Genomic DNA, 18,897 nt, shown 5'->3' on the forward strand with positions numbered 1-18,897 from the left:
GATTGTTAAAATGTGATTTGTCTTCGGACCTGATGTTTGGTACAATATGATGTGAGATTATTGTACGTGTTTGACAAGTCGAAACCTAGCCTTTGGCCGGGCGAAAGTTACGATACAGTTAGAGCTCTAGTCTGTCTGCCTTAGTACTGCATGTGAGGTAACGGGTGGTTATCTGCTCATGGGTACTCAGATTGTTTGGATGTTGGGTAGCGGGTGGCTATCCAATATCGGCGGTGTATTACGAGAGGGGTAACAGATGTGTACCAGCGTTTTTGGTACCCGTATTATAAATGCATTTGGGTAACCAGAAGGGTTACTTAATACCTCATGAGCGTTTCATTTCATATTTCTTTGGGACAACCAGATGGGCCGTCCATTGTCTCATGAGGGCATTTATATTTGTTGATTTGTGATTTTTCGTATATATTGATATGCGAATTATATTTTCATTTTACTCATACGAGCTATAAGCTTACCGGGTTTGTGTTTACAATCCCGGTGCACCAATTCGATGGTGTAGGGGATAACTCCGCAAGTGTTGATTAGAGGAGATTGAGTGATGACTCCGGAGACTCGAAGTCGTTCGTATCCTGCTTGTGGTGAGGTTTCTAGCGTGGATTTGAGTGTGAAAATTGGTGTGGTTTTATTTGTGAATTTTGTGAGAGATTGTGAGGATTATTACATTTCCAACTTATGTAATGTAAATTATAAATTTGGGTTGTAATAATTGGTTTTCTGAGTTGTATTGAGAACTCAGTGATGATCCGCAGTGCACTTAAATGATTTCGATTTCATTGAGATTGTTTTTGGTGTTCTAACGATTTTGAATTTTGAGTTTTTAGGCTCGAAATTTTAGGGTCGTTACAAAATATGGTCGATCGACACCAGTAGATGCGATCAGTATATATATTTAGGGAACCCGTAAAAATTTCGTCCGTTTTGGACATGGTTTGACCGTTCGTACTAACGGTCAACTAAAAAAAGGCATTTTGGCATATTTAAACCTCATTGACCGGGGCTTTGCCAAATAGATTTCTTCAGTTCGACCACGCACGATAGGTGACAAAAATTATGTGATTTCATATATGCAAACGGCTTTCAGCATTCGCATATTTGTAATAGGTCCTCCCTTATGGCATAATAGTGGTGTTTTCGATTTACCAAAAATTCTGACGGTCAAACGAAGTCCGAATTGAATGAATTTTTTACAGGGTCACTAAATATATATACCAATCACATCGGCTGGTGTCGATCGATCCCGACAAGTTTCTTTCATATAGTCGCTTCATAATGCGTTAGTTTTAATATAAACCTAATATAAAAGTTATGATACAATAGTAGACGCTTCGGCGATCAATAACTCTAGTTCGAAATATGGTCGATCGACACAGTAGATGTGATCGGTATATATATTTAGTGAACCCGTAAAAATTTCGTTCGTTTTGGATATTGTTTGACCGTCCGTACCTACGGTCAACAAAGAAAAATGCGTTTTGACATATTAAAATCCTCATTCACCGGGGCTTTGCCAAATTGGTTTCCTTGGTGCGACCACACACAATCGGTGACAAAAATTAGGTGATTTCAGATATGGAAACGAATTTTGGTGTTCGCATTTTGGTAATGGGTCTTCCCTTATGACATATTAGTGTTGTTGGGATTTACCGGAAATTCTGACGGTAAAACGAGTTCCGAATTGGATGAAATTTTTATAGGGTCACTAAATATATATACCAATCACATCGCCTGATGTCGATTGATCCCGACAAGTTTATTTCATATAGCCGCTTCATAATGCGTTAGTTTTAATATAAACCTAATAAAATATGTATATATAATATTTTATTATTTGACGGGCTTTTACGGGCCGGGCCTTACGGGCTTTTGGCGTGCTGGGCCCACGGACCTGACCGGGTTTCACACCTCTAATTTAAGCCCGGCCATCTACCTACGGAAACGAGTTTTGGCGGGTTTTCTCACGAGCCAGACTGGGTAAAAGCCCGTCAGACTTACGGGCCTCCGCGAGCTTTTCAGGTCCGCGGGCTAAATGATGAGGCCTAGGTGCGGACAGTCCTCCTCTTAAACACTTTATAGTTTAAACACTTTAAAACTAGCTTCTCGTCTTCTTGTTCCTTCCTTCCATCGCTCCCCCACATGCCCTCTTCTCCATGGACTCCCTCCTAACCTCCTCCGTCGAAGAAATCTGCTCCCACCTCCACAACGGCCTCTCCCTCCCCTCCCTCTGGTCCCGCCTCTCTTCCTCTTCCTCTTCCTCCTCCAACCTCGACCTCTCTCCCTCCCTCAAACAATCTCTATGGGACGCCCTCCGCTCCATCCCCACCCTCAACATCCTCTCCCCCGCCCAAAATTACCATTACGCCCCCGCCGACTCTTCCATCCACTCCTTCCAAGCCGCTGAAAACCTCAACCTCAAGCTCGTCGCCGATGAGTCCCTCCGCAACAACTTCATGGGCCTCTACAATGTCGACTCCGCCAACAACAACCTCTCCGCCGTCCAGCGCCACACTCTCGAACGCGTCGTAATGGCCAGGTAGGCCAAGTCAATTTGATCAGAGCTTAATGAATTTAATTGCGAAGTTATATTGGTGTTCAATATTTGACTGTTTTGCTTTGTGTAGGGAGAATGGGATTACGCAGACGCAGATTGCCAAGGAGCTCGGCATTGAGGGGAGGAACTTCCATTATGCTGTGAAGAATCTCGAGTGTCAAGGATTACTTGTGCGGCAGTCGGCGCTGTTGAGGACTAAAGAAGCGGGTGATGATAGGAATAATCCAAGTGTGACGACTAATATGTTGTACTTGAATCGGCATGCAAAGCATTTGACTGCTCAGCAGAAAATTGAGATTGTGAAGGAAGAGAGAAATAATGAGAGTTCTGTAAGTGTGAGAGAGAGGTCGGCGGGTGGGGATGGTTTTGGTGGGAATGTGCATGTGAAGGACTTTTTACCGGCGATGAAAGCAGTGTGTGATAAACTTGAAGAAGCCAACGGCAAGGTTGCTTGACTCTAGTTTATTGGGAGTGGTTATGTGTGTAGCAATTTGGATTTTATTTTTATGTTGTTTGGTGGAAGCTGAACCTGTTTCTTATTGCTTTGGTGTTGAAGGTTCTTGTCGTTGCGGATGTTAAGAAGGAACTTGGTTACTGTAGAAGTTCAGGGCATAGAGCATGGAGAAATGTAAATCTTTATCTGTGGCCTATGCTTTTTCTCAAAATTCTGAATTGTCTATATTATAAGTTGCGCTGATTGTTATTTATCGCACTGTCTCTTGCATGTTTTGGTTTCAGATTTGTCAGAGGTTGAAAGCTGCTCATCTTGTGGAGGTGTTTGACGCTAACGTTAATGGGAAGGTTAATAATTTTTAGCTTTTGAAGTACTTTATATATGAAGCTTGGGTTTATTCTTTGGAAACCTAATTTCCCTGCTTTCTTGATTCACTTTTGTTTTTATTAGTATAGGATTAAATGATCATGTTCCCTGTTCCATTTTGCAATTACAATGTGTTTAATTGAAAAGTCAGTAGTTTCATTATTTTGTATCTTTCCTCGTTAAATCCTTGTAAGTAATTTCCAGAATTAGTATTGATTGTTATGCTCTTATATTGTCCCAATAATTTTGTAAGAAAAATAAAAATAAGTTGAACCTGCTCGAGTACAAGACCCTTTCATAAGATGGGTGCTAAATAATATCTGTCTTTTAATTATGGACAGGTTGAGAGTTGCCTACGTTTTGTGGAAAACTCTTCTCCAATAAGAGTTGAGCCAAGAACAGTTGTACATGTGGATGATGATTTTGTTGAAGAAAAACACGTCAAATTCGGAAAGAGATGTAAAATCACTGACCAGCTTGTAGAACTTCCTATTGAACATCAAATTTATGAATTAATTGATGCTGCTGGATCAGAGGGCTTGACCAGGAATGAGGTGTGTGCATTATTTAATTGAATAGTTACATTTTCTTCAGTATCGTAGTATATAGTTGAGTTGATCAGTAGATTGATGCTAGCTGGGAATTTTACTCGTATTAAAAGTAGTGTCTCTTAAATATCAATCAATGTAGATACACACAGAGTCTCAGTCAAAGCTGGTTTCTCCGATAGGTAAACTTATGCCTGGAACTAAATTAGTTAACTAACATGATTAAAGTGTAGAGGACACTTCTAAATGATTATGGTGCATCTAAGTTTCAGAGACCTTAAATTATAGCATTATTTATCGCCATCTCTTTCTAATATTTACTATGTGCTGGAGGTGATGCTTCCAAATTTGGTTGGAACTGACTGGTCTTTCAAGGTTTACTTGTCATGATTTTTTATATTTATTCCCTGAGCTGATCATGCAATCCTGCCTGAATTAAATAGACATGATTGTTCTTAAGCAGTGTGTGAGAATGTGAGATTGGTTATTACTGTCCAGAAATAGGTACTAATATAGATATACTGGATTCCACCGCATAAATTTGTAATTACTGCCTTGCTCTTAATTTTTGTTGAATTGCTTTCAAGGCTGTTTATGCATTCCAATGCCGCAATCCTGCAAAGTATATATTCAACTTTAAGTTCTTGACAAAGTGTACTCTATGCTACATTCAGGTTATGGAGAGGCTTGGGATTGATAACAAGAAAAATTATGCCCGCTTTGTTACTATGTGCTCAAGATTTGAGATGAATCTGCAACCAGAAATGCACAAAAAAGCTGTGGCATATCGGTTTCGGACATCTGGGAAACATAGATCTGAATCAAATAATGCATTTATTAAAAAATCGACAGATGCCAATGATGGTAGACTTTCTAGTCAATGTGATGGGAGTGTAGATACTCCGATGTCAGATTTGTCTCTGAAAGGGGACTATGCTGGCCCTGAAAATATCAATAATAGAGAGACTAATAGTGGCCCTTTTGGTGGTTCTATTGGGCCTAATGAGTCTTACAATGTGTCAGAAACTTCTCAACAGTTATGTCTTGGATCAAAAGATGCTATTTCTGATTCTCAAGTTAGTTTAATTAGCACAGGAGTGGAAACAAATGGCGCATTATTGGGAACACCAGCTGCTTCGTCAAAGCTACATAGTAAGGGCTCAGATCCGAGGTATCCATGTATGTCTTTGACGGTGGATAACACTCGGAGGGAAAAGAGGATAGTTGAAAGGCTAGAGGTTGTTTTCGTCATCTATTTGCATTGGGAATTTCTGTTGGTCCTCAATTTACTTTTAAACTTATGGCTAAGACTACTATTTTTTGTTTGTTCAGGGTGAGAAGTTTATTCTAAGAGCTGAGCTGTATAGATGGCTTGTGAGCTTGGAGACGGACAAGTGCACAGCAACTGACAGAAAAACAATTGACCGAATTTTACAAAAACTTCAACAGCTAGGTCACTGCAAATGTATAGATATTAGCGTCCCTGTTGTTACAAATTTGGGCCGTTCCCGGACCACCGTAGTGATACTGCACCCATCTGTTCAGAGTTTAACTCCTGAACTGGTTTCTGAAATCCATGATGCATGGAGGTCTTTTGAGGTACAAAGTCGTGGAAAGTGCTCATCTCGGTGGCGGGAGAAGAACATTGGATCAGTTCCTGTACTAGAAGATGTTCAGAGAACTCAGACTCATGTTAGTGCACATCAACAAACAGTGAGTTCAGAAGCCATGCGTGCTAATGGATTTATTCTGGCAAAAATGGTCCGTGCAAAATTGCTGCATAGTTTCCTTTGGGAATACCTGTACGGTTCTTCTAGCTCTTATGATGCTTTATCATCTGCAAAAGATGTAAGTGAGCCGAGAGATCCTCACAATACTAGCAAATTGTTTTCACTAGAGGCAACAATGAAGGCTATTCCAGTTGAGTTGTTTCTACAAGTTGCGGGATCTACCAAAAACTTTGAGGAAATGATTGACAAGTGTAAGAAGGGTCTCTGTCTCTCTGATCTCTCTGCTGAAGAATACAAGTCTCTAATGGATACCCATGCAACTGGAAGACTCTCATTAGTGATTGACATTTTACGACGATTGAAGGTGTGGTTATATATATATATTAAAATGGGGCCTGTTATTAGTGTACAGTAAATTATTCAGAATGGTGCCTCAGTTTATTCACATAGTCGATTCATCTTTGCATGCTATACATATCAATGGTCATCCACTACTGCTTTTTGATCGGATCATGAAGTATATAGAAATTTTGTATTTTATTTAACTGCATTGGGACGAAGCTATCGCTAGTTATATCCTTGTACCATCATTTATTCTTAAGGGATCAATAAAGTAGTGAATAGGCGGCCTTAAGTCATCAACATCCATTAAACCCTGGTATTTGATTATCTCACTTCTGCTCTTTTGTTTCCTTACCATATTTTAGTTATCGTGTTTGTAGTTTTGTGAGAGACTGATGTCCCGCACACGATTTTGGGTTACTACATTTTGGACATGCTTGCCATGCTCACACATTATTGATATATGTTTTCATGCCTAATAACTAATTCTTTGATGTAGCTGATTCGAATGGTTTGTGATCACCGCTCAGAAGATGGATTAGAAGTTCTCCCTCCCATTATTTCTGCATATGCATTGGAACTTAAGCCTTATGTAGAGGAACCTGTTTCAAAAGATGCTATATCTTTGAGTTTTGGATCACTTGATCTTCGTCCACGAATCAGACATGATTTTTCCCTATCAAACAGAGAAGCTGTTGATGAGTATTGGCAAACTTTAGAGTATTGTTATGCTGCTGCGGACCCAAGAGCTGCCTTGCTTGCATTTCCTGGGTCCTGTGTTCATGAGGTATGTAGACACGTCTTTTTTTTTCTCTTATATTCTATACAGACGTTAAATTGCAGAAGATTATAGTCCAACACATGTTTCTTGTATTACTTTTCCCTTTGAGTTTTTGAGCTTTATATCCTGTAGTTGAATCATCCTTAACTTCAGGAATTCATGCCGAAATTTAAGATGAATATCTTACTAGTAATGTCATTTGACCTCTTTAGTAAGATCTACACATAATTTCATGGTTCCTGGCTCTGATAAAAAAAGTTGTAGTTTTAGTATTGGCTTGAAATTGAAGTTTAGCTGAGAAGTCATGTTATTTTCTTTCCACAGGTGTCTAATCACAGGTCATGGACTAAACTTGGAGTTATGACAGCTGCTCAGCGTGATGAGCTTTTAAAGCGTGTTGTGAAGGATGATCCTAGCGAAAAGCTTTCATTTAAAGAATGTGGGAAAATTGCAAAGGACCTCAATTTGACCCTGGAGCAGGTAATACTGCACTATGACTTGCGTTTTGTTTTCTAACATCAGGTTCCTTACAATTACGACTCGTGATGCAAAAGTTGTCATTGTGGTCTAAAATGTGTATCTTCTATTGGGATTTGAACTTGGTTGTTCAGTTCTGTAAGGATGTATCCAAAATATGTAAGTTATGGAGATATATTGGTTTTTTTATAAAATTATACTAGAAGACAAGAGATGAGAGCTGGATATATACTGTTTAACATTTTCTGAATATTTTGTGTAATGATAACTTTTGAAACCATATCCCAAGTCACTCTACTCCAATTGTGTGCTACTCCAACTATAAGACATTTGCTGATTCATTATTCACTTACATTTGTCCCTGGAATGCCATTTGCAGGTGCTTCGTGTGTATTATAATAAGCGGCGTCAACATCTTGATGGGTTACAAAATAACACAGATGAACTTCAATCTGAAAAACGTAGGCGTCGTAAAAGGAAGAAATCATCTGAATCTAGGTCTGTAGATTTTTCTAAGACTGATGAGGTAATCAGACAGATGGAAGAGCAGACACGTACCACAGTATCTAATACCATAGAACAATTAGAAGAACTAAATTTCTTGGTCGCTTCTCATGAGCATGATTCACATGTGCAAGCATTGGACAATTGTCTAGAAACTGGGCAGGAACCTGAGCCAAATGAAGATAATGAGGGGTGCCATTCAATTACCACCAAGGGTTCCTTTTCAAAGTTGAAGCCAATACGTCCTCGTAAAAGAAAGAATTTGCATTCAACGCGTCAACGAAGGTTTTCATGGACAGAGGAAGCTGACAGGTAATGGAACATGTTTTATTTACATATGCACTGCAAATGCAATGAACTTATGACACTGATTTGTTTTATAAATATAATATCTCTTATTCCATTATCCAGTAATAATTTCTCATCTCACATTATGCCTGATTAGAAATCCCTTTAAATCCCATTGCCTACCCAAGAGCTAACAGTAGAAGGTAATAGTGCAATCAGTCGGGATGAAAGTTATAGGGGCATAATAAGATCTTTCAGTTATTGGTCAATGCTTATTATTCTCTATTGTTATAGTTCTCAGACAGATTCTTTGCACATTTAGTTCATTTCAATTCATTTCCCGGGAAAATTGAAAGAATGATGGTCACAACTTTCTTGATATTGTTAAGATGGTGCGTGGGGGAATTTAGTCTTTTCTTTTATATATATCAAATGGATGTGGTATTTTCTACGAAGTTGGTGATTTTCATATTAATAAATTATAAAGTAGTTATTGGCTTACCCCAAATAACATAAGGTTGTAGCTATAGCTGTAAATAACCAACTTTATATATGTATCTGGTCATGAGCTTGAATGTCTGTGACTAAACTCCCAACATCAGTTGAATATTGTGTGATTGTATTATTGAATCAACAAAGTTAATCATGATCATGAAAATGAATAGGAGTCCTTTTGTTCTTGCCTTGTGAACAGTGATTTGACATCTTTCCATTTCACTTTTATGGGATTCACTCTTTCAGGCAGCTGATTATCCAATATGTAAGGCATCGTGCATCTCTGGGGGCAAATATTCACCGGGTAAACTGGGCTTTAATTCCTGACCTCCCAGCAGCTCCTGTTGCCTGCATGAAAAGAATGGCATCACTAAAAAGTAACAAAAAATTCAGATCAGCTGTAATGAGGCTTTGTAACATTCTCAGTGAACGATATGCAAAGGTCTTGAAAAAGACTCAAAACAGGTCACTGGAAAAAAATGAGTGCAGTGTGCCTTTGCGGAATTCTACAGGTGAACGTCATGACAGCAATCTCCCCAATATCAATGATCATAATCTAGGGACAGCTCTGCAGGATGAACCATGGGACGATTTTAATGACAATTATGTTAAAAAGTCCCTTGAAGAGGTACTTCACCACAAGAGGTTGGCCAAATTTGATGCCTCCAAAAGAGTTGGATCTACTGGTGAGGATTGGTCAGTTGAACATGTAAGTACACGTTTATTACTTTCTATCCTTTTTTATTACTCTCTTATCGTGTTGCCTTGTGTACATGTGTATATTAGCTCTGTTCACTAATCCGTTATATGTCCTGTAGGATTCTCAGGAATCTGAATTAATTGCATCAACTGCTCCATCTGAGGATTTTCAGAATCATGCTGGCAGAGGAAAAATTTCAGCACGAAGATCTCGCTATCAACACCTTAATGAAAAATACTTCAAGCTTTTGCATGGAGTTGATGTCAGTACACAAGTCTACAAATCATTGGCTGTTTCTAATGCTGTAGAGCTATTTAAGCTTGTTTTCTTGAGCACCTCAACAGCGCCAGAGGTGCCAAATCTTCTTGCGAGCATTCTACGGCGGTATTCGGAGTGTGATCTATTTGCAGCCTTTAACTATCTTAAAGATAAAAAGTTCATGGTAAACTTTGATTTTGTCAGCTTAACTGCTCTTGTTTTCTTTTCGTACTTGGGCAACAAACAAGCAGATCTTGTTTATTTCTCATGATATTTAATTCCAGTCACATATCACATCCTTTTTCATGTTCCCAAATTTTTTTCTCTAGTTTATGTGTTGGATACATCTCATTTGGCAGGTTGGAGGTAATGGCAGTCAAAAGTTCTCTCTTTCACAACAGTTCTTGCATAGTACATCCGCCTCACCATTCCCAACTAATTGTGGGAAGAGAGCTACTAAATTCGCTCATTGGCTCCATGAAAAAGATAAAGATCTTATGGGAGGGGGGGTCAATCTCTCCACAGATTTACAGTGTGGGGACATACTCCATTTGTTTGCTCTAGTTTCTACAGGGGAACTGTCAATCTTTCCATACTTACCAGATGAAGGTGTGGGAGAGGCAGAGGAATCCAGAAGCTCAAAACGTAAAGCTGATATCAATGAACTTTTAGATGATGAAAAGACTAAAAAGCTAAAGTCATTTGCGGCCGCAGAAGGTGAAATCATTTCCCGTCGAGAAAAAGGTTTCCCGGGTATCACGGTATCTGTAAGTCGTGCAGAATTTTCTGTATCCAATTCTATAGATTTGTTCAGAGTAGACGCTCCTAATGATGACAAACATTTTGAGGGAAATCATCAACTAGAAAGTACTTCTGATAGGGATAGCTTATCACATTCTGACTGTATGAATGAAGTCATCAATTCAAGCAGCACTGTCCCTGTATTAGAGATTGCCTGCGAGTCACCTTGGGAAGGTATGGTGGGCTATGCTGAACATTTGTTTTCATTACGTCCTGCTGAAGATCAGTCAAGTCCCATCCAGCCTGAGATCCTTAGAGCTGCATACATTGCTATTCAGAAAGCTGGCGATCAAGGTCTGAGCATAGAAGAAGTTTCCGAGATAACAAATATCCAAGGTATTGATTCTATGGCCTTTTACGTGCACAAGAAGGTGATATTTATGCATTCCTTTATTATTGATTATATTTTTGTTTTTCCTTATAGGAGGAAAGATGAATGATCTTATCATTGATGTGCTTCAGACATTTGAACGAGTTTTAAGGGTTAGTTTTCTGATAACTTGGTGATGTAAATAATGTTTTATCTCAAATAAACTTCATTTCAAGAATCCTTCTCATACATGAGCATCATTCTGGCACTAGTCCAGCTTGTGGAATTTAAAGCTGCGTGGTTTCGTTGTGAGCCGATAGTGTTTATATCTTAATCCATTTCCGTCTGACATATGGCTCTAAATATACCTTTGGTTTTGGTTTTTTTTTTTGGGGGGGGGGGGGGGGGGGCACCAATCTTATATAGTTCTACTTTTTGGTTGTGTCTAGGGGGGGGCACCAATCTTATATAGTTCTACTTTTTGGTTGTGTCTAAGTTATTTTTGCCTTACATACAGGTCGATGCTTATGACTCTATTCGTGTTGTGGATTCTTTGTATCGTGGCAAGTATTTTATGACTTCAGTGTCTGGAGTTAGTCGAAAACTTGAACCACCTTCCTGGAGAAAGCCAATTGGGGAAGATGACGGCCATATACACATCCATTCAGAAAATCGTGATAATGATGCTGCTCCTTCTGAGAGGGAGATAAATTCTGATATCCATAAATTGACAATTCTTAATTTCCCTGAAGATGTTGATGTGCCCTCGTATGTAAAACAAACTGAAAGCTATAGGGAGCGTAAAGGAGGAGATGCTGGGGATGAATCTTCTAGATCCTCTAATGATAGATTATGCATGCCTATATTTCCATGGATAAATGGAGATGGGTCTACTAACAAGATTGTCTACAAGGGACTGAGGCGACGTGTACTTGGGATTGTGATGCAAAATCCAGCTATATTAGAGGTACATGCATTGTGTGTGTGTGTGTTTTCGGTTGCTCAATCGGCTAGCAAAGGAAGAATAGTTATATTAAGAGGATTCTTTTCATTGGGATTTTGCGACTAAAACTTGTTGTGCTCCTTATACATGACTAAAATCTGCATTTGTACATCATCCATAGTTGCATACATATTACTTCTTTGAGGGCTTCCAAGGTAATGTGGTCACTGGTCACTAGGACCTGAATTAGTTTGCTGTTCTGCTGGGTCTCAGAGAGCATTCAGTCACATTGGACACATCGAAATAGCTTTAACTGTAATACATTCTGACACCTGTATTTGTTTCTTGTGTTAGGATGAAATTATTCGCCGGATGGATGTATTGAATCCCCAGGTATTCCAACACAATTTGTTGCATAATTAATTCCTCTATACTTGTATATTGGCTTCGCCCTTTTTGATTCAATGCTTACTACTAACTTCTAAACTTTGACACAGAGCTGTAGAAAATTATTGGAGTTGATGGTTTTGGACAACCATCTCCATGTGAGGAAGATGCATCAAACTACTTGCGCTGGGCCGCCGCCAATTTTAGGTACCCTCCTTGGAAGCAGCTACAAACCATCAAAACTGGTTTGCCGTGAGCACTACTTTGCAAATCCAACGAGTACATCCTTGTTGTAAGGAAGTCTGTTATTTCCAATGTAGATATGCGTTCCAGGTGTTTTGTGGTCAAGTTAGCTGTATATGATGGCTAGGTATAGTTCACTGGAACAAATATAACAGACACTAACTTATGGCAATCTCTGTACAGCTTTGCACAATGTGCATCTTAGTTTTTGCTGGTCTGTTTGCAATGTGCATCTCAAAGTTCCCTCCAAATCAATAGTGCCTATTAACAAGCATTTAAAATGAAAAGCCTTGTTCTTCAGGCGGTGTACCTTGCCTTGGGATGATATGTATAGGTTCGAGTTCCCCCAATGTTTATGGGTTTCCAAATTGATTTTGTCTTTAATCCCCCTCCCGAATCATCCTTGATAATTGAATACCTAATTCAGTGTCGACACGTCAAAGCTCACCTGCAAGCACTTGGGAAACAACCGCCCGCAACCTTGTTTATTAACCGATTTTTGAACAAGTGCGTTCTAGACGCTCGCAGATATGAATTTCATCTTACACCAAAATCTGTAACATCGTATCACTCACTCCGCTGACGTGTACGCCCCAGATTCGACCCCCTTCTCCTCTGTCTCTCGCTCCTCTGAAACTCTCTCTACTTCCAAACCAATTCTACAAACCCAAAAAAACTCCCAACCCCGAAACACAGAAACCCAAATTCCTGTGGGAATTTCATGCTAGGATGGCCGATCCCGGCTCATCTCCATCCCAAAAACCCCTGCAACCCCCCAACCCCAACGCAATAGAACCTTCACCAACACCACCAGTAGCCACCCCATCAAACTCAGCCTCAAACCCACCAATCCCATCTCCCCAAATCTCATCCCCGCCCCTCCCCCAAAACCAAAACCAACAGCAGCAGCTCATCTCCCCCGCCGTCGGATTGGACTACTCGCAGAAACCCAATCCCCAATCGCAGCCGTTGATTCAGCAGCAGCAGCAGCAGCAGCAGAATGTGAATTTCCAGCTGCAGCAGCAGAACATGCAGCGATCCCCGTCCATGTCGCGGCTGAACCAAATTCAGCAGCAGAGCCAGACCCAGCAGCATTTCGGCATGATGAGGAATCAGCAGCAGGGGAGTTTGTACGGCCAGGTCAGTTTCGGAGGCGCCGGTGGCCTTCAGCAGCAGCAGCAGCAGCAAATGGGGGGTGGCAACTTGTCTCGAGCTGCCCTGCTCAGCCAGAGTGGCCACCTGCCAATGCTGTCTGGTGCTACTGCGCAGTTCAGTATGCAGCCGCAGTTGTTGGCTTCGGTATGAGTTTGCAAACTCTGTTTTTTGGTGTTTTGATATTATTTTGTTGGAATGTGGTTTCTAATTTGATAAACATGTTGCATTTTAGAACATTGTTGTTTCTCTGTTTGATCTTAGGTTTGAACTTGAGAGACGACATCCAATATTATGCCTTTGTACTAGTTGTTGGACTGATTAAGTGTTTTTCTGTAATATTGCTTAATGTGTGGATAGTCAAGATTGTTGGTTGATAAAGCTAGTAAATTTTGACGCAGCCAAGACAAAAGAGCGGGTTAGTTCAAGGTACCCAATTTAATTCTCCTGGACAATCTCTGCAAGGAACACAAGCAATGGGTATGGGGATGATGGGATCAATCAATTTGACCTCACAACTAAGAGCTAACGGGGCCTTATATGCTCAAAGACTGAACCAGAACCAACTTAGACAGCAATTATCCCAGCAAAATTCGCTCGCCTCTCCCCAGGTTTGTTGTTGCTTTACTGTTTCCTTTCTTGATCTGGTGATTTGGACAGTTTATTCCACCAACTGCTACATTTATGCAAGTTTCAGTGTAATGTTGAGTGTGTGATTCACTCATTTTAATTGATCGCACTGAGTTCTTTATCGTTTGAAATTCTCTCATTTCATCCGTCCCATGTTAGTTTTGGACCTTGAATAAGCTTTTGACTCATTGTTTGTATTGGGGTCCAAGAAGAGAAATCCAAACTTTGATGTCCCTGTATTTAGTTGTAAAGATGGCTTTGGATATGAGAGAATGACAGGACCATTGGCTTAGCTTCGTGTTTTTCTGGTGAATTTTCCTCTAGTCTTTGTAAAGACATGAATCAAAGGCCTGACTATGTCAATTGTGTATTGTCCCCTAATCAGTTGTCTTTTCCTGGACTTGATTTTGTTTTCTACGGTAATATCACTCCTGCTTTTGTAGCCAGCTACCAATAATTGCAAGATATCCTATTGGTCTGCTAGATCTGGATAAAGTATTTGAGGTCTGTGCAAGTGTCCTAGCGGTTTTCAATGCCTCCAGATGCCCAGGACATTTCAAGTCACCTGGGAGGAATTTGGAAATTAATGGAAAATAATTAATCATTTCGTGTTACACTAATTTTATTGCGGAGAAGCCTTTAAAACCTCTGAAAGGTATCTCTATGCTTCCTGGTATACTGTGCTGGTCCCTTTGGTGTCCTGGGTCTGTACCTGGTAGCAACCGAGTGCCCAATTATCTTACTCCAGCAAATAAACATCTATAGTTTTTGACTTTTTGTTTTCTTTTGATTGGCTGTTGTCAATGATTTGTAGCAGTTGATATTAACTCTTCCGTATCAGATATAGCTTTTTAAAGTTTAGAAGAATGGCATAGTTTTCTGTATTGGCTCTTTATTATGCCATGGCTTGCCTTGATGTATGCTCTACTAGAAGTTTGTAGAATTTATAATTGTTAGTACCATATTGTCAATTTCTTTTCAACTAGAAGATCTATCTATAAAGTCTGACAACCTTAGATGATGCTGATACTCCATGCATGTCTTTGCTGTATGCACTTTAATTCATGAGTGGGACAATTATACTGACTTTACAACATACATCTCCAGAACTTACCGAGAACATCCTCACTTGCATTTATGAACCCTCAGCTATCTGGGCTGGCTCAGAATGGACAGCCAGCTATGATGCAGAATTCTTTGTCACAACAGTGGTTGAAGCAAATGCCAACAATTTCAGGCCCTGCTTCACCTTCATTCCGCCTTCAACAACAGAGGCAGGCTGCTATCTTCCAGCAGCAACTGGCTTCATCCACTCAGTTGCATCAAAAGTCCTTGTCAATGAACCAGCAACAGTTATCCCAGATTGTACAGCAACAGCAGCAGCAACAACAAATGGGGCTTCCACAGCTGCAGCATCAGCAACCACAACAACAACTGCAAAAACAGCAACAACAACAGGAACAGAAACAGCAACTGCTACAACAACAATCACAGCAACAACAGCCTTTCAATCAGCAGCAGCAGCAGCATTCCCCAAGGATGCCTGTGCCAGCTGGCCAGAAATCTCTTAGTCTAACAGGATCACAGCCTGACGCTACTGCCTCTGGTACAACCACGCCAGGAGGGAGTTCAAGCCAAGGAACAGAAGCAACCAACCAACTTCTTGGGAAGAGAAAGATGCAAGATTTAGTCTCACAGGTTTTTAATGCTTTTTTATTTTGTTTTTTATTTGTAATTTGATTTTCAATTTAGAGAAACTTGTCAACTCTCAAAACTTTTTTCCTGTCCAGGTTGATTCACAGGGAAGGTTGGATTCTGAAGTTGAAGATCTTCTCTTGGAGATTGCTGATGACTTCATTGATTCTGTGAGCCTTGCTAATATATACTGGTGTTTAAATATGAATCTAACATAAGGGTTGCATATCATTTGTAGTAAGATTTAGACAATTTAGATGCATCTCACCTCTGTTTTTAATCAAGTGGTATAGGAGTCCTCAGTTCAGATCACATTCGTATGCACAACACACACTCTCGCATGGACACACACAGACACCAAATACTAAATTAATTTGCTGTGTACTTTTGTTTTCTTCCCAGAATTCTCCATTCAAGCTTCCTGTGACATGTTAGGCAAACAAATAGAAGAAAGCTTTCTATGACATTTAAACTGATTCCATACCTATTTGCAGGTGACTACATTTGCATGCAGTTTGGCAAAGCATAGAAAATCTACAACTGTAGAGTCCAAGGATGTGTTGCTACACTTAGGTTTGTGCTCCGCCATAGGCCCATAACTGATCTCTATGTTCCTGCATAATTGGAATTTTATATGTTTGTGATGCAAATCTTCTCTTTCCCGTAGAAGTTGCATTTTTGGGTATATGCTCTCCTAAATATGGTCTTAGAAAATAATTGTTAGGAATTAAAGAGGATCCAAAAAGTGAGGCTGAATATGCAAACCGAGTTATCAATGAATTTAACTGATCTCCCTTATTGCTAAAATATCCATTTTCATCTATTTGAGGTGGTTCTTCTGTACAAAAATTTAATTTTATCTCTGCAATTCTGATATCCTATGTTTCTTCTTTGTACTGCTCATCGTTCCTTGTATATCTCTCTACGGAGAGCTTATTATTAGAGAATATATTCCATCTTTATCTTTAGAAAATAAAAAGCTTTCACGCACTTCCCATCTTATATGTAAAATAACAGATACAATTGTCGCTTTATCAACTCTAACACATTAAGTTAATATTGCAGAGAAAAATTGGCATTTGACAATTCCCGGATTTTCAAGTGAAGAGAGGAAGTACCAAAACAAATCTGTAAGCATATTCAACATCTTGGGGGAACATTGTGATCCCTTTAACACCTTTGAGTTTATTTTTAAAAATACTTCCAAATTAAACACAAGGTGAATATGTTATACATGATTGTTGCAATTTGCATTGATCTTTAGAATGCAACATTTGAATGCACCCATTTTCAGCAGCTTAACTTGCATGTAATGTGTATGCGTGATGATAGGAGGCCATGTCCCTTTAACACACAGTGCATAATTGTTTGTTAATATCTTGCTTTTTAACATGCAGTTGTCGAGTGATGTACATAAGAAACGTTTAGATATGGTAAGCAGGAACTTCTGTATGTTTTTGCTTTTAATTTACTGTTTCTTTTACTGGAAAGTTAATGGTCTTACAACTAACAACTGGTAGATACGGACGCTGATGGAATCTTCGCAACTGGAAACTAGTTCCAATAATCCTAAGGAGGTGATCAGAGGGTATGGCAACCCTGTTGGTGCCAACCACTTAATAAGACCATCCCTTGGTTCAGAACAGTTGGTTTCCCAAGCAACTGGTTCTCAGATGCTGCAGCAGATAACTCGGTTTTAGTATATATCAGTTATCAGTTTTAACTTTTAAGTGCCTAGATATGTTGGTAAGCATCCTCATTCACTAGTTTATGTGCCGTGTTTATTCCCTTGTCTTTAGATTCAACTATAAAAATACAGCAAAATTTGTTGTTTTGTGAGGAATGAATTACCTTGCATGTCAATTGTTGGCCTTTCCTTATTACCAATTGGTTTGGGGTTTCATAGTCTACATGCCAACATGAATAAATTGTTTCTAAAGAGTCTTCAAACTTCAGAATGAAAATAGTCATCCTAACTAAAGCTTGCCAGACTCAAGTGCTTTCAAAATGATTGTCTTTTAATTTTTAATTTTTATAGTCACTTTTGTATCACAGGTTGTTTGCGAAATAGCAGGAGCAGTATTTGGATTGATAAAAGCACAGATCTGTAAATTACTTGTGTAAGCAATGAGAATGATTCATAGGCCAGTGGAGAAGCATAAGGCCGAAGTCGCAACATAATATAGTTTTGGTTGGGTTGGGATGTGTAATCTAATTGATAACTTGTCAACCTTTTTTTCTCTTTTTGAAGCTTTTTTCCTTGGTTGTTATTTGTATGGTAAGAAACAAAGAATTGGCTGGGCTGATGGCATTTTATACTAGTTTATTTAATTTCTGGGGTGAATGTGTATACTAATTTGCTCCGAGCCCAAGTTTATCGATTCTAATAAGTGAAAAGCTTGATTAAGTGATTAAGTTTACGGGTTCAGATTTCATATCATTGGTACTCTCTTTTCTGCAAGTGATTGTCAACATTGTTTAAGGATAACATTAAGCTAATTCAAGCATAACTCACTAACAACTTGAAATCAGTTACCAACATGAGATTTTGGTCTAAAGATTACATTAGATAAAATTAGAAGTTGTATAGGACTATGACCACCGTAAACTCTTTTATAGGACACATCTATTAATAAAATTTATATTGATTCCTTATTCACTATACTTGTATAAGTTGGTTCTATTTTTCTCCATTTTCCTACGACAAACATCATTCTTAAATCAAATCCGCCAGTTGCTCGTACTATAATCCAATTGCAAACACTGAAGAGAAGAAGATGAGAGTTTTTCCTTGGCTGTTCAGATTTTTTTAAAGTACTTATTCTATACACAAGTCATAAGTGTACTGTGTACAGTGTACTGACGCCATGTACTGATAATCTGATATATTAGTTTTGGGATGTACTTTTATGTATTACATTAAGCTTAATGTACCAAATACATCAATATTTGGTAAAAGAATGACTACATATCTAGATGCTTTGATATTTTGTAAAAGAATGACTATTTAGATGTGACCGGAAGGAAAAGTGTACATGAAATCGAATTGAATGGTGGTTGTGTTATAAACTCATGTCTTCTTTAAGCTGACAGTCAAATTCATCAAGATGTCATTTTCCTAATTCATATTAAACCAATAGAATTCCAACTAAGTGGTGCCTTACGTATCACGTTATTCACGTATGAGGTATGATCATATAATTACACTGTTTACTTAACTAATC

The 18,897-nt window shown here is 39.1% G+C and overlaps 2 protein-coding genes across 3 annotated transcripts; both read left to right on the forward strand.

Annotated features, from left to right (window-relative positions):
* The first annotated feature begins 2,153 nt into the window (after nucleotides 1-2,153).
* On the forward strand, nucleotides 2,154-12,665 carry LOC126798301 (uncharacterized). 2 transcript variants are annotated; one of them, XM_050525227.1, is made up of 17 exons: nucleotides 2,154-2,551; nucleotides 2,640-3,015; nucleotides 3,126-3,197; nucleotides 3,308-3,370; nucleotides 3,731-3,943; nucleotides 4,612-5,175; nucleotides 5,270-6,031; nucleotides 6,509-6,796; nucleotides 7,115-7,270; nucleotides 7,647-8,083; nucleotides 8,801-9,263; nucleotides 9,382-9,696; nucleotides 9,872-10,649; nucleotides 10,738-10,796; nucleotides 11,141-11,590; nucleotides 11,921-11,959; nucleotides 12,064-12,665. In XM_050525227.1, the coding sequence occupies exons 1-17, from the start codon at nucleotides 2,169-2,171 to the stop codon at nucleotides 12,247-12,249; spliced, it is 5,604 nt and encodes a 1,867-aa protein (XP_050381184.1). In that variant the 5' UTR covers nucleotides 2,154-2,168; the 3' UTR covers nucleotides 12,250-12,665. The 2 variants fall into 2 exon arrangements, with proteins under 2 accessions (XP_050381184.1, XP_050381183.1); XM_050525226.1 differs by having other exon boundaries at nucleotides 9,373-9,696; nucleotides 12,064-12,663.
* Nucleotides 12,666-12,871: 206 nt separating this feature from the next.
* LOC126798305 (transcription initiation factor TFIID subunit 12b) lies at nucleotides 12,872-18,093 on the forward strand. The gene is made up of 9 exons (XM_050525231.1): nucleotides 12,872-13,495; nucleotides 13,750-13,959; nucleotides 15,086-15,676; nucleotides 15,769-15,843; nucleotides 16,168-16,246; nucleotides 16,739-16,803; nucleotides 17,071-17,106; nucleotides 17,194-17,419; nucleotides 17,729-18,093. Exons 1-8 carry the CDS (start codon nucleotides 12,926-12,928, stop codon nucleotides 17,371-17,373), a joined length of 1,806 nt encoding a protein of 601 aa, XP_050381188.1. The 5' UTR covers nucleotides 12,872-12,925; the 3' UTR covers nucleotides 17,374-17,419; nucleotides 17,729-18,093.
* The last annotated feature ends 804 nt before the right edge of the window (nucleotides 18,094-18,897 follow it).

The sequence above is a fragment of the Argentina anserina genome, chromosome 6, assembly GCF_933775445.1.
Source record: "Argentina anserina chromosome 6, drPotAnse1.1, whole genome shotgun sequence".
Classification (NCBI taxonomy): Eukaryota; Viridiplantae; Streptophyta; class Magnoliopsida; order Rosales; family Rosaceae; genus Argentina; species Argentina anserina.